This window comes from Mytilus galloprovincialis, chromosome 4 (genome assembly GCF_965363235.1).
Source record: "Mytilus galloprovincialis chromosome 4, xbMytGall1.hap1.1, whole genome shotgun sequence".
NCBI classification, from domain to species: Eukaryota; Metazoa; Mollusca; class Bivalvia; order Mytilida; family Mytilidae; genus Mytilus; species Mytilus galloprovincialis.
In genome coordinates, this window is record NC_134841.1 from 40166197 (window position 1) to 40182028 (window position 15832).

At 31.9% G+C, this 15832-nt stretch overlaps 1 protein-coding gene across 3 annotated transcripts; it reads right to left on the reverse strand.

Annotated features, from left to right (window-relative positions):
• Window positions 1-1067: 1067 nt before the first annotated feature.
• Window positions 1068-15262, reverse strand: LOC143072131 (uncharacterized). 3 transcript variants are annotated; one of them, XM_076246942.1, is made up of 2 exons: window positions 15047-15262; window positions 1068-3114 (listed from the first exon to the last, which is right to left on the reverse strand). In XM_076246942.1, exon 2 carries the CDS (start codon window positions 3093-3095, stop codon window positions 1770-1772), a length of 1326 nt encoding a protein of 441 aa, XP_076103057.1. In that variant the 5' UTR covers window positions 3096-3114; window positions 15047-15262; the 3' UTR covers window positions 1068-1769. The 3 variants fall into 3 exon arrangements, with proteins under 3 accessions (XP_076103057.1, XP_076103058.1, XP_076103056.1); XM_076246943.1 differs by lacking the exon at window positions 15047-15262 and adding an exon at window positions 9866-10015; XM_076246941.1 differs by lacking the exon at window positions 15047-15262 and adding an exon at window positions 4548-4682.
• Window positions 15263-15832: the final 570 nt, after the last annotated feature.

The following is a 15832-nucleotide window of genomic DNA, read 5'->3' on the forward strand; positions in this document are numbered from 1 at the left end:
GTTGCTAAACGATTTTCACTAGTTTTGTATTCTATTGTGATTTGATATGTTTGCTAGTTAATTGTCAATTTTCTGTAGTTCTATCACTTGATATCGGCAGTGCTTTTTTGGTTTTATAATTGAAAATCGTCATGCTTTGTAGTTCTATCATTGAAAATCGTCTATGATCTATATTGAAGACATACTTTGACCTATAATGGATTACGTTTGTAAATTGTGACTTAGATGGAGAGTTTTCTCATTGGCACTCACATCTTCTTATATCTATCTATAGTTTTATCTTTTAAAATCGTCAATGCTCTGTAGTTTTATCATTGAAAATCGTAAATGATCTGTTGTTTATCTTCTTTATAGTACCACGGAACGAGGATATGAACAACTAATTTAAAATTCCACCGTGCGGCGTTTAAGAACGAGCCAAACATATACTGAATCAGCAATTAAAAGACCAAAGATGGAAACAAAGGAAACAATTTCATAAAAGAACCAACCGTTTGATTTGCGATAAAAAATATATATATATATAAAAAGGACAAGCAATAATCAAATAAAGACAAGATAACATGCATTTGACTGGGGGGAGGCACAGATAGAACATACTAACTGCACAATGGTTGTATTAGTTTCTGAAATTTCAAATATCAAATATTTTGAGACATTGATTGACTAAATACACACTTAGTACAGTAAATTACGTATCAGGTACCGTTACTGTTATTAAACAAGAGGTTGTACTCATTAGATCTGTACTAAGGAAAATAACATTGATACAAGGAAAAAGACTCAAACAAAAATATAACAAATGAAGTTTCTATTATTGCAAATAATATTGAAGATGTCTAATCAATTGCCACCCTAAATGATTATTGAATTGGGCATAGAAACAAGATTACCACGACCTCACAAATGTGTAGTTGGTCAATGTGAAAAAAGATCTAAAAAGAGGTTGACACTGGCTGTTCGAGATATATAAATACACAGCCACGTCCGTTCGAAATTGATGCCACCGATAAAAGCCACGAGCAGGAATTGTGGCTGATAGAAAATCCGTTTAGTTCTCAGAATCATTTAAGACAAAAACAAAGAATGTTTTTTAAACATATAGTTACACTTACACAACATACACGTTAGTAAAAATGCAATAAAACATCAATATTAGTTACATTTTATAAATTATTCAACATTAACTGTAGAAACAGAAGAGAGATTAGCTAGAAAAATAATAAGATATTAATTTTGTCTTTAGAATGAAGTAACCCTTACTTTCCTTTTTCTATTTTCATCTAATGGAAACAACTATTTTTTATAAAACATAAATTTGCATGTACCAATTTGGTCTTAAATGTTTGGCATTATAATAATTTTGTAACATTGTCTGTGCAACATAACTAACTAAATATTAAAAACTATAACTCCTTTTGTAGAAATTTTAAAACTATGTGTATCTTTCATATATTTGAATAATATCTCGTCCAGAGAACAACTATAATGTATCAAACTTAAATTGGTGCTTTTAACGAATATTTCTTCAAATTATCTTCTGGTTTGCTAACTCTAACAGATTTCTCTTTTTTTCTAAAAATGGAAACTAAATAATTCTAATACTGCATGTACTATAATGTAAAGTACTCTGAATTATGAGTACACAGTGAAACGATTTTAATCATTTTATCGTAATAAGAGATCTATCTAATGGTCTATTCCATTTGTATTTGTTTACCTAATCGAGTGATAAAATAAAAAAAAAGGGTTTATACAGTTTTTTTCAATTATAGTTCGGTATCATTATGATCCGGGGGAAGTAATGGGGACTTTGGTGTTTCCTGGATTATTGGTTCTGGGTGTGATCTCATTGCTGCTCGGCGAGCCTCTTCTGAATTTGCTGACGATTCCTCAAGCCATCTCATGAAACGATTGTCAAAATGATGGTTACTGTTCACATGTTTCATTCTTGCGTCAGGACATGATGTTAGTGAATTGTGTACATCAAGATTATGCGAACTAAGAGAAGACTGATAAATTTCCTTAGGTTTAGGTTTGCATTGTTCTACAAAATAAGTGTTTACAACATTTGCTATCGTTTCCGGTTCCTGTTCTTCTTCCTCCTGAAAGAAGATCATCTCATTGTTATGCAAATTTTCGTGCAATCGAGGTCGCAAAAGATGACCTTCATTCGGATAGCGATCCGGACTACTTTGTGGTCTAGCTTTCAAAAATGTCTTTTGTGCGTTTAAACAAGGTGTAAATGAACTTTTAGGTCTTTGAGTAGTATTAACGGTCAATCTCGGTTCAATGACTGGTTTTGGTGCCGAGGCAGCACGTGGTACCGCCACATTTGCGTTCAGACTATTTTTCATGGGGACTCGTCTTATGATATAATCATTATCATGGTTTGTGTTTACAGATGGTGTTAAATATGTTGGGTCATGATTTAATTTCAATCGTCTTTTAAACAATTGAAGTGATGTATGAATTGTTGCCTGCCGTTTTGCTGCCTCAGTTCGCCGATGCCGCAGATTTGGTTTGCTCATTCTACCGGGTTTTTCATTGGATTGAATAGCACTACCGCGCACTTCACAACTTAATTGAGCATGTTCTCTTTCCCTAGGTTCATAGTCCTCTTGCATTTTGCTCTTTTTGTGTTCCTCTTGTATATGAAATCTCACGTTTTTAATTTTTGTTTCTTGTTTTAGGTCTCCCGGCAGACTCCAGTGACGTTTATCTGGATCCTCAATATCTACATTGTATACGTGACTGGGATCTTTTGATTCCCCATGCAAGACATAATTTTCAATTGATGGAAATTCCTTACTCCTACTGCTGTTTGCTTCTCTTATGAACTTGAGATGAGATCGTTTAACTCTCTCTAATTGTCGTTCATTTTTATCACTAGGTTTTAACATAGTTCCTGTATTACCTTTCCGTTTTATTTGGTATATCAATGGATTTTGATTTTTCAAAGGCTTATCGTTTTCCTTGCCTGGTTCTTCGTGGATCATGCCTACTATTTGTTTACGTATTACTTCCGCATTTGGTGATTTAGGCGTGCGTGGTGTATGTAGAGGCTCATGTGCCGAGTTACACACCCGCAACATCTTTGGCACAACTAAAATCCTAAATAAAGAAAACATAATCATTCAGTTATTAAAAAAAACACGATTGAATAAGTATCGGAAAAGTTGTGGTACAAGGATACATCGTGACTTTGCAAACTATTAAGGTACCTACTTATGCCACTATATTTCGACATTCAAAGATCTGACAGTTTTGGCAAAAGTATACTTGTATGAAATTAGTACACGCAATAAATGTTTCAGAAACAACGATGAGATACACTTTTTGTTGGAATATTTTAACAAAATATACGGTTTCATAAAAGGAAACTAGAGAATACACTACTAACTAGTATATAATCAATTGTAATATAATAAAAGATGACGACGGATATGTTCCAATCTTCTTAAAAATAATCTTGTCATCTTTTTCTCCGAATATGACCTACCGAGTAAGACTCATCAGGTTTGTAAGTACATGAGCAATACCACGGGTGCTACGTGTGGAGCAGGATCGGCCTAATACACTTAGCACATTAGATCACCAACGGGTTTTTTAGGCTTTGTGTTACTCAGTCCTAAGTTTTCTATGTTGTGTTTTGTATACTGTTGTTGGTATTTTTTGTTTTTTCTGCTTTGCCATGGCGTTGTCAGTTCAATTTTGACTTATGAGTTTGGATGTCCCTTTGGTAACTTCGCCTCTTTTTTTGTGACCATAGGATAATTCGTATTTTTATTCTTATTTCTATATATTTGTTGTTGGGGAAAACAACCCTTTTATAATGTGATCAATGTTCCTGTAGGCATTTATTCGTTTTTATGAGATTGGACCAGTATGTGACGAATCACTAACTTCTCTGGTAATTTCACCAACCTAAATCTAATACACTGTTAAAAATGTTCGGATTTTGATTGATGAGAATACGAGTTCTAAATACTTGAAGGAGATCAAAATACCTGAGATGAATGTAATGTCTCAGCAGATCGTTGTTTAGGAACAAACTCCCTTTTTTAAGTATTTATATTTTATCAGCACTAGTGATCATGACTACCACATGACAGTTGAAGTATATACTCTTTTACTACTAAGAACCAAGAACGCCGTATCCCATAAAATAGACTAAGCAATTCTACAGTAAAAACTTTTTTCACATTTTATCAAATGCATAACAAATTGGTGAGAGGGATGGGACTATAAATTCTATAAAACTTATAGCACAAATCGAATAAATTTGATTGCTTATTTTTATTTGTCAGTCAAAAAAAAAGTCTAAACGATGAAATGTATTTAAGACAGTGGGATCCCAAATTAATCGAAGTCGATGCCTTTTTCCGCAACTACACTGAAAGCAAGTAATAAAAAGAATTGATTTTACATATAATTCAGTTAAGATTCCATTTTACTACAATATCAGAAGAATCCTAGTAGGTGAAAATCTTTAAAAAAAATACTTTTCTAAATTCTAAAATAATGGTTAAATTTTAGAAACAAACCTGTCACCGTCACGGAACTGGTACAACTTTAACATTAAGTCCGCCATATTCCAGATGTTAGTTAGAAAAGAACTTTTCAAATGCTGACAATTTCACAATATATGATATAACATTTAAAAGTTTAATTGCCAGTTTATAAATAAACATTTATAGAACTTTATGAAAGGCGTTCGGTTTATAATGACAACCATTCAACCCTACTGTAAAGAATTAATTTCAAGTGGTAATTATCTATATATATAATAAGTTAAATGAATTTGATACGTAAAATCGTACATGTATATAATAGATAGCTGGCATATATGAGAATGTCGAGGCCATACTCGTAAATAAATGATAAGAATGTATAATGAGTGCGAAAACCCACAAATTGTGATACCTTTTGTTTGATTACGCACAAAACATATACATATATGTGTTCAGTTTAATTTCAATTACAAACTAAAAGTAAGCGTGACTCTACGTCATTTAGTAAAACAATAAAAGGGTAGTAGAGAACACATGGTGACCCTGCTTTGCAGATTTAAGAGAGAGGCGAAAGATACTAAAGGTACATCTAAACTTATAAGTTAAAAATAAACTGAAAACGCAATGGCAAGATAGGAAAAGAGACCAAAAAGACAAACATCAGTATACAAACCACAACATAGAAAACTAAGAATGAGCAACATTAACAGCACCAGAAATTGGGGGCGTTCTCATGCTCCCCCCCCCCCCCCCCCCCCCGAGTTCTCATGTGCTCTGGAAAGGTGAAAATGTTGCTTATGCTAGCACAATTTAAACCCGTTGACAAGTCCAATTCGGTAGGTTGTCTTTTATTTCTTGTTTAAGGAAGTGGTCATCGTGTTTGCAGCTGTGTTATGCGGGTTCTATATGTTATATGGTCTGTATTGTCTCATATGATAATGTAGCATAAATCAAACGGTAAATCAATCAATGATATTTATGGACATATGGTCTTTATAAAAATAATAAAAACAGGAGATTTTTGAGAAAGTAAAACTTGTTGTAAGATTTTTTATGATTGTATGTAACTATTTTGACTGTCTTTGTTTGAACGTCTGTTCATCACATCCGAGGAGTCAGTTGTGGGTAGGTGATTGGTTTCGTCTGCTTTTTAGTAATTTCTGATATCATTTTTATATACATTGGGCCTTGTTCACACGTCAAAAATTGAAAGTGTTTATGTTCAGAGCGCATGTCTCGATTTGTACCAGGTATGCATAAAACTTAGAAATTCACAAACTTTTGAAATCATGAAATGACATTTATCTATTCATGATAGGTGCATAAGAAACTGGAAAATTGACTAATCATAACTAGACATTTCTTCGTCATGTGACAAATTTCAAAAAGGTCATTAACTACATGTACATGCAGAATGTTTGAAATCACTCGTATTTAAAAGTACCTCATCAATTTATGAATATTCTTACCGTATACATTGAAAGAAATTGAATTTTACATAAAAATATATTTTCTCTCTTTAATTATTTGTTCATCCTAAGTTTTTTGTTGACAGTTTGTCGAAACGTGTACAATAAGTGCATTTAATTACCCAAATGTATTTACATAGTGTATTTAATTTACTCTTAATATCTAAACGGTAGGTGGCAATACTCAATGGAAATGAATTATTTTAAAGGACAAACTTTCAATTCGCTTAGTCCTTAATTGATATCTCATAAAAAGCAAAATTGTTTAGTGCATAAACATTTATTTTCAGTTCTATGCCGCGATAATGACTATCATTTTCTTTTATAAGTTCAAAGATATATTGGAGTTTATTAATCATCACTAGTCAATAAAATTGCGGCACAAGACTATCGTGAATACATGTACATGGTGAAAAAATCATACCTGAATTTTCTCCGATATATTGATTTTATTAATTTTTGCTTAAAGGGCTACGAGATACAAAACAAATAAAATATATTATTTTTATCAATCATTAATGAAGGTGAAATAGTGAAATAAAAATTCGGTTTTAAAAGCAAGTAGGTACAAGTATGTAAAGATTAGATACGGAATATCGCTGGTGAATTATTCACTTGGAAGTGAATAATTTGACCTTATTGAATCCGTATTCATATAAACTTCTATTTAACTCCTTAGTTAGAGATGGGCTACGCATGAGTTATTCGTAATCAGTTATTAAAATGAAGAGAATGTCAACATTGAAATGAAACAAGATACCCCTTTTGATCGAATGGTTCGATCCATAAAAACTCATTCTTAAAAGGCAAAAACGATGATTATTAACATATATTTTAATATTTAATATGAAATCAAACAGACCTAGAAAAATCCTATTGCACGAGCTCGCTACCTATCATATTATTTCTATATTTATGTTTATATCCAGCGATATGACCGTCGGCAGTATTCAGGGGTCACAACGATTCTAGACACGAAATGTTGATACTTATTATCGATCCTATGCATGTTTTTAAATTGTTTATTTTAGACTTTTCATCAATTTGATATACGTTTTAATATGTTATAAATCATATATAAAAGTTTGAGTCAATTCTGTGAACATGAATTTGACAGAAAGTGTCCCTTTAATATCCAGTTGCAATATTTTAATCGCTTACAGGACGATGTATTCATAGAAAAAATTAAATATTTCCCAATATCCATCCGTTTGGCGATGACATTTTTAAGTGTGTTTTTTTTAATTGGTGATAAACGTCCAGTAGCAAACATTTCATGCATTTTCATCACAATGTATCAAAATTGATGATTAATTCTGCAGTTTACATATACACATTTGACTATGAGATTTTTTCGACTGTTAAAAATAGAACAACCAAATTTTCAACAAAAGGATTGCTGTAAAGCATCCGTTTCCTTTACTGAATCTTATAGTACATAATATTTATATCAAAAAGTAGATGATTTGTAGCATCGAATGGAAAGCAACGAAACAGCTGTGCTTACATGTAATCAATCACTGAAGAGTAAGTTTTAGATCAACCAAAATGTTGCCAAAAAATGAGAAAAATGTCGTTGAATTGATAGAATTTAAGTACCTACAACACACGACTTTCTACTAGTGCTATACAGATTTGACAATAAATTATAAAAATGTGCAATGTAATCCATTTTCAGTAGATAGCATATACATGTTTATCAATTATAATTTTAAATATCTGTATATAGCTTTCCAAAGGTATGAAAACTGAAATACAGTAACTAATAAATTACAGTTAAGACATGAAAATCTTATCCAAATATTTAATCAACTATACCTTGTCGTACTTGTTACATGAAGGTTGTAGAACTATAACATTGAATCAATATAAGTCAAATATAGAAATACCAAAACTTCACATTTGGAAAAAAATGACTAAGGCCAAATATACACGATTTTATTTTCCTGATGACCTCGACTTATACCTTTAAAATATTAATTCAATTAAAGATTTCATCATCACAAGTGTTTATCATTCCCAGTTAAATATGTTTATGTTTCTTATTTATTTAAATTCGGTTTAAAAAATTTATTCTAGATCTAGTTTTGTTATCTATAACGGGTTCGAAACGAAACAAGCCCAAGATCTATCAAGTAAAAAGATAAAGCCAACGAAAAAAATGTTTGCCTATCCTAAGAAGTTATTGATTTGCTTGTTAAAAATGCATGTACATATTTATTAATTCATCAAATATTCCTTGTAATGTTTTCTTTTCGTGATTAATGTTGAGTGTTTTCTTAGTGTATGATCATGACTATAGTTACCAATTACCAAGAAATTATCAGGCATATTCACAAAGGCGTAAACTAACTGCTGCTAGATATATACATTTGATTGTTAGAGAGATTCAGATATCAAATGCAACTGCAAATGAGTACAAGACCAATACCGGGTCTGGACCTGCTTTATTGCATGCAAACATGTATTATACAGCTGGAGCATGTAAAAAAAATCACAAAAATTCTGAACTCAAAAGCCCAACACATCAAACAAATGGATAATAACTGTCATATTCCTGACCTGAAACATACATTTTCAAATGTACAAATGTAGAAGTGGTCGTTCCTTTCATTGAAACCAAACGAACTTTGACAAAAATGTTCCTTGTACAATAAGTGATGTAAAATTCCAAACTATCGGCAAGCTGGAAGTGGACGCTCGGCAGAGGTTACATTTGTCTACACGATACAACTAAACATTATAAAGCTACAGACCATTTATACAATCATTCCCTTCCATATATAGAAGGCAAGAAAAGTTTGACGAATCAAATTTTTCGTCCCAAAGTCTGACGGACGGGCGAAGGGAGTCAAGTTGCTTCTTTCTAACAGTTTTGTGTGGTAAATTTAAAGAGCTAGATATAGATACAGATTGATAGTACTACATTTATAAGTGCAATCAAACTTACATGTTAAGCAAGGTTGAATATCCTTGATATCATCAGCACAGCAGTTAATTAACTAGTACTTCTTTGGTACTGGCATGATTTAAATGGTATTTGTTTTAAAACTAAGATTGTAACTACCTTAAACATAGCTGACACTATTAGGCGATGTTAACTGTTCTCTAATTGAAGGTTCTTTTGTGTTGGTTTTGACGCATCTTTAGCACCACAAGATATTTTTTTCTTTCCGAACATGTTTTGTTTCTAAAGCAGTGTATTTGATAAGGGACAACTTTTGTAGATTTATGAATGCAATATCTTTTATAGTATTTAAAAAAAAATTACTACCCCATTTTGATTACATAAAGAACATATCTTTCGTAATACCTATATACATGTAATTATGATTTGGTTGACCGATACTGCCCAACGTCTGACGCCAAAATATACAGTCAGAAATAAGTCTTAGAATTGACACAATTGTAAATAATACATTCGAATTCGTCATGTAAAAACAAAATTGAAATATTGATTTACAAATGATACTTCCAAACTGAAGCAAGTTTTAAACATTTACAAATGTATATAACCAATTTTGATCCAGGAACCAGTGTCTTAGTATTTGCATTTATTCATTTATATAACAAATGTTGACCAAGGAACCAGTGGTAGTATTTGAATTTGATTTAACTAATTGATGCATTTTGACTGTAAAATTAATTTTCAGATTATGTAATGCAAAAACCATAAGATTGCAACTATTTCAAGCAACAAATATGACCTCAAAAGTAATCACATGCTCCCCTGTTGAGGTGAATTTTGGTTTTGCTGCTCACGAAAGTTTTGTGTATTGAGCCCCTCCCCTACTTTCCCATGCATAATTAAAACATATCAAATGTACGGAAATCAATATTATGTGCTTGATTATTAAAAAGACAAAAAATGACCAAGCTTACCACAGATTTCTAGAATGACTCCATGCAGTTCAATCAAATAAATCCAATATGAGCCAGAGAAAATACATGATGTCCAGTTGGTTTAGAATTCTTAAAACAACTAACTACGACCTTCTAGCATTAGACTCGAACGACATCAAGTCGTTTGATCAATTGAATGATATTAATCCATGTAACCGTCAATTTTAATACATATAAATCGAAGACATGTATCCTATTTAGCAAAAAAACACAAGACATTGAAAAGATATGTAAAATCAGAACAATAAAGAGTATTTAAAGTTTAAGAATGGTCATGTGCTGTGTCATTTTAAAGTTAGATAGTATCACAACTTCTATTCATGCTTATCAAAAGAGGATCTGGTCTTTTGTGATTTGATTCCAATTGAAGAACTATATGTACCTTGTGTTTACTCGGATTGCGATATTTGATATAATATACAAGGCATATTGAACAATATTATATCTTCTTTATTAAAAATCTGCAAATTTGGACATCTAATATTTCATACGTTTTGATCTATTTTCTCATTCTTGTCATGATTTTAATTAGGTTATTGAGTTACTGGGAAAATATGCCATTATTTCTCCTTGTCAAGTCTGTTTAATGCAAATAATGAAAAAAAGAAGATGAGGGTTACAAATCCTCGAGGTATCATCATCATCATGATAGAAAAAACTTGATGATGCAACGCTACGATTATCTTTTATTCTTTTTGTTTGTATTTGTTATGCCTTTAAGGTGGTACGTAACACTACAGGGAGATAACTCTGTAAAATCATCTAAACGTTTTAATTACGTTGTGTTGTTCAGGAACTATCAAGCTTTTCAATGATCAAAAAAAGTGTTTGTCAAACTGCTATAGGTGTAACACCACTAATTCAGGCCCGGCCAGAAAGCACATACCAGAAAGTAGTACATATTTAACACAAAATAGTTCCTACGCATGGACATAACTTTCAATATATTTAGAATATTTTACTAATTTTGGTATCAAATGAAAGCTGCATGACTGGTGATCATTGCAGAACAATTTTAGACTGATAAATTTGAATAATAAAAAAATGGCATGAAATTTAAAAAGGAGGGTAGATTTTGCCTTTTTGTCAGATCGGAAGTACCTGTTTTGGTACATCCGAAGTTCCGGGAACCAGTTCTTTCTTATATGCAATGTAAGGTATGTTGATTTTTTCAGTACAGGACACCAGAAGGTGTTGCTTTGACATGCAATGATTGTCACTTTATTTGAACTTAAGATAAAAGAGCTGTGACCACTGGAAATTGAGGAATTTAACATAGAAAGCAATGGGGCCATTAATTAGTGGTGTACTTCCTATATAACCAGTGTAATTTTTCTGATAAAACGGTTGGTTCAAATATTTTGAAATTTTTATATTTTTGTAAAAGGGCCAAAGTAAGTTCTTTGTCAAAATTTTAAGAAAATTGAACGAGCCAAATTAATTTTAGTTAAAGTGTTGGGTACCACCTTAAATCGGCAAAGACTGATTAAATGACAAAGTTCACTTTTTGGAGATATGGCTAATGAATTTCAACTTTGATATTATAAATATCACAAAGACCACAACTTGGTCCATTTCATTTAAAATCTCTAATGTTTGGTATACACATATCTTTATGATTGTAAATTATAGGCTCCAAAGTCAGCACATGTTTGGGACTTTGTAGAAATACAATGACTTTGTTCTTATTCTTTAATAGTCAGAGGCGGATTTAGGGGGGGGGGGGAGCTAGGGGGCCCGGGCCCCCCTTTTTGGGAAAAAATTTGGTTGCTTATATAGGGAATCACTGAAGCGTGACTGGAGCGGGCCCCCTCTTAGGTCAGTCAGTGGGCCCCCACTTATGAAAATTTCTGGATCCACCACTGATAGTAAAAGCTTTAAAAAAATATTAGCTGCAAACTACGATCTAACTCGGAGGTACCAATGTTTAGAATTCAGAGAAACATAAAAAAAATTCTGGATCAGGGATGGCGAACAAAGTTAATTATGCTTAAAAAATGGACCAAAACTGTCTTCACAAAACAACTAATACAAGTAAAGGGGTCATTGATAACTTGATAATTTATAAGAAAAATTTAGTCTATAAAAATGTTGTTATATCACAGTTATAATATCTATGTGACATTTAAACAATACGTGAACTGTTAGCATGACTTTTGTACCTATCCATAACTGATAAAATGAAAGAAAGAAAAACGTAGAGTAAGTGTTGTCCCTTTGAGATATTGGTATTTTATGAATTTTGTCTCATTAACATTAATTTATATCCTTTCTTTGAATAAAGCCTTTTATCCTCAAAAATGGAAGACCGTCTTTATACGAGATTGGATTTTGATTTTTGGTGTTTTAACGCCACTTTTAAGCACCGCATTTAGGCTATTTCGTGGCGGCCAGTTTTTATTGGTGAAGGAAGTAGGAGTGCCCAGAGAAACCTTCGATAGGAAAACTGACAATCGTAGTATTTAAGATTGGAGTCGACTGCACCCACACGAAAAGCAACGACGGAAATTTGCATGCAAAATGAAAATAAATAAATGATTAAGGTTCATGTGGACCCTATGGTTAAAATGGCCGTATTTTCACCTCAAAATTTTCTCTGAGTACAGGCAAACCTGTGCATCTGGAAAAGTTTTAAGGCATAGCATGCCCTAGATAAATAGAATTCAAATGCATTGTTTGATTTAGAAAATTCATAACTTAACTGGATTTTGCCGTACACTTTTTTTCGTCTTTGCAGAGGATGGTAAAATTAACAAACAGTTGAGTTAACCTTGATATGGTCCACTCAGGTACACAGTTTAAAAAACCAATTATTGTCAGGTATCTATTGTCCATCTAATGTCCATGTCAATTAAAAATGCTCACTTTTATTTTTACCTGTGGGGAAGTTCTCAAACCTGTTTCCCCACTTAGTTTATTTTGGCACCTTCTGGAGGAATGAAAAAAAAGTGCACGGCAAAATCCTGGTAAGTTTTTATTTTTCTAAAATATAAAACATATTTAAATTCATTTATCTAGGGCATGCTATGCCTTAAAACTTTTCCAGATGCACAGGTTTGCCTGTACACAGAGAAAATTTTGAGGTGAAAATACGTCCATTTTAGCCATAGGGTCCACATGAACCTTAATTAATTATTGTCGCTTTATTTTGGTGACCTTCATCAAGAAAGTTCATACCCGGAAGAAGCCTGCATAAGTGCCTGAATATAAATGAGAAGCTATCTTACCACAAAGGGCCTCATGAAAAGGCAAAATTCATTTTAGTTAGGTCAGCCTTATCTGATGAAATTTTTAACATAATTTTTATTTTTAAGTTATCTAGAAGATAAGCATGCCTTAAATGTAAATAGTTACGTTCAAATATATGGTGTGAATCTAATGAGACGAAAACCTTATCAAACAGATATGTTTAATTTTGGACAACAATGATCAAATTGTATATTTTTATTGTTCTTGGTTTGTCTCCATTAGCTTCTTTTTATATTCAGTCGGAATACCAAATGATAAATAGAAAATAAACAAGTCTTGGCACAGTATAACAAGAACATATTGCATCAATTCTTCTTGTTTGATTTAATTTCGATTCAATAACATGTAGAGACTTTATAATTAGGTGTCAAACAATCAATACACCAAATAAATTAGAGAGAATAAACATGTAATCCCAAATAAATTGTATATTTTATGAAGTATTTGAATTTAAAGTCCAGGATTATAAGAGGTCTTTAACGAAGAAAATCAACTAATGAGTCAAATTTACATACATGTACCATATGACGCCCTTTTACATATACAACTTATAAAAATGCTTATTTTTCGGTGGTACTTGTGATAGAAATAATGGCACTTGCTTGCCCCATGATTTGGAATATCCAAATTATGATATTTTTGCTCGGATAAGTAAAGGCAACAGTAGTATACAGCTGTTTGAAAGTCATAAATCGATTGAGAGAAAACAAATCCGGGTTATGAACTAAAACCGTGGGAAAACATCAACTTTAAGAGGAAAACAACGAAACAACAGAAACACTGAAGTGCAACAAAAACAAAACGACAGTGCAACACACACAGAAACGAACTGTAAGATAATGTAACAACTGCCATTTTCCTGACTTGGTACAGAACATTAAAAAAAAAAATAGTGGGTTGAACCTGGTTTTATGGCCAGGCAAACCTCGCGCTTGTATAACAATGTTAATATTAGACAATATTAGATGACGGGACTACAGTACAAAAAATGCAAAACATTCAGGATTAGATCTAGAGAAATACACAAATAAACAATATATTATAATAGTTCATTTCGACATGCTAATAGTTATCAAAGATATCAGGTTAGTGAAAGAACGGTTTTTGCCAGATAGATGCAGTGATTTTTAGTTTCCCTACAAATTGTCTTCAATCTCTTCTCTAATAAGAAATACATTTTTTTTAACTTGATTAATTTTGATATCTGATCATTGATATATGTTACAGTATCTCAATATTAAAAAATGCCTCATCAAAAAGGATATTTTGTCACAATATTAAATGATACGCAAGTTTTCTTTTGAAATAAACCTTATTAAATTATGCAAATGAATAATAAAAGTTATGCAATTCCATGCAGTTTGCAAATCCATAATCGTCTTAAACAAGCACGACATATTCGCCACTGAACGTAAAGTAAACAACTATCAATTAATCAAAACAAATCTCTTCAAGTAACTTCATGTTTGCATTAAAGTAGTGTTCATGTAGTTTCTAAGTTATAATGTCTTTTTTTGGAGTTTTAACACTTGAAGCCTAAAATATGATGTTAAAATATATGATTGAGCAGATTCAGACATGCATCAAGATAGGGCCCCAAAAGCAGACAAAAACTATCGAAGGTAAACTCTGTCTAAGGAAATAGGTACTAAAATAGTTTAAATTCTGTATTTTTTTCAGTACATATGTAAGAAATCGTGCTTCAACATCTAGCAAATGTCGAGTTAGGATATACTGAACCAATGACAGTTAATCAGCATTAACATAGATTGTACTTATGTAATCTTAACATATCAAATTGATGAAATTGTATCTTAGCTCTAATACATCAAGACAACCTCCATTTCTCCGGCTTATAAATCAAAGCAATATTTTCTATCAAATAAAAATTGAGCTAAATTTTAAACTCACCTGCTAATAATTTCCCGTATAATCCGTTAATATTTTGTAGCAATTTATACTATGAACTCCACAACTAGTCCGAGACATTCCACTACGTTATCTATTTTAGATTAAATACATATTGGCATGCGCTCAGAATGATCCTTTTTGATAATTTATTATGTTCATGGCATATATAAATTGTATTTTTAAAACAAGTACATCAATACACAATATATACTATGGTACACAATTATTTCATTCATTAGCTCCTATTGTGTTTTACCAAACTTCACTATGGGATTTAACTAAATCTTTTTTTTTCAATTGTTGTGTAACGGCATTTAATTGCAAACCCATTTAACGGCTTTATCAGAAGTCTTTTGTATACTTTGAAAAATAAAATGTAAGATATTGACTTAAACTTGAATAATAAATACTAATAAACAAAATAACACCCCGATTAAGCAAACCAATATTTTTCTTCTATGAGGGATAAGCAGTTTAAGGAGAACGGTGTCACCTCGACACATTACTAATTGGAGTATAGTTTGTATATTTCAATGATTGCTGTATGTCGTCATGATTGCTACCCTTTAACTTTTAGTTTCGTTCTCAACTTTGACTTCCACATTCGTTAGTATTATGCTTCAAAATAAAAGAGGCGAACGTAACAAGGCCTAGTAATTAGTGTCTTTTTGTTGTCATGGACGAGAGATGGATAAATACCCTGCCACGTCCGGTATTTGTGTTTTGTTAGTAGTTTTTTGTTTTGTTTTTTTTTATAGATCTGAAGCATTAGCCCTTTTTAAACTG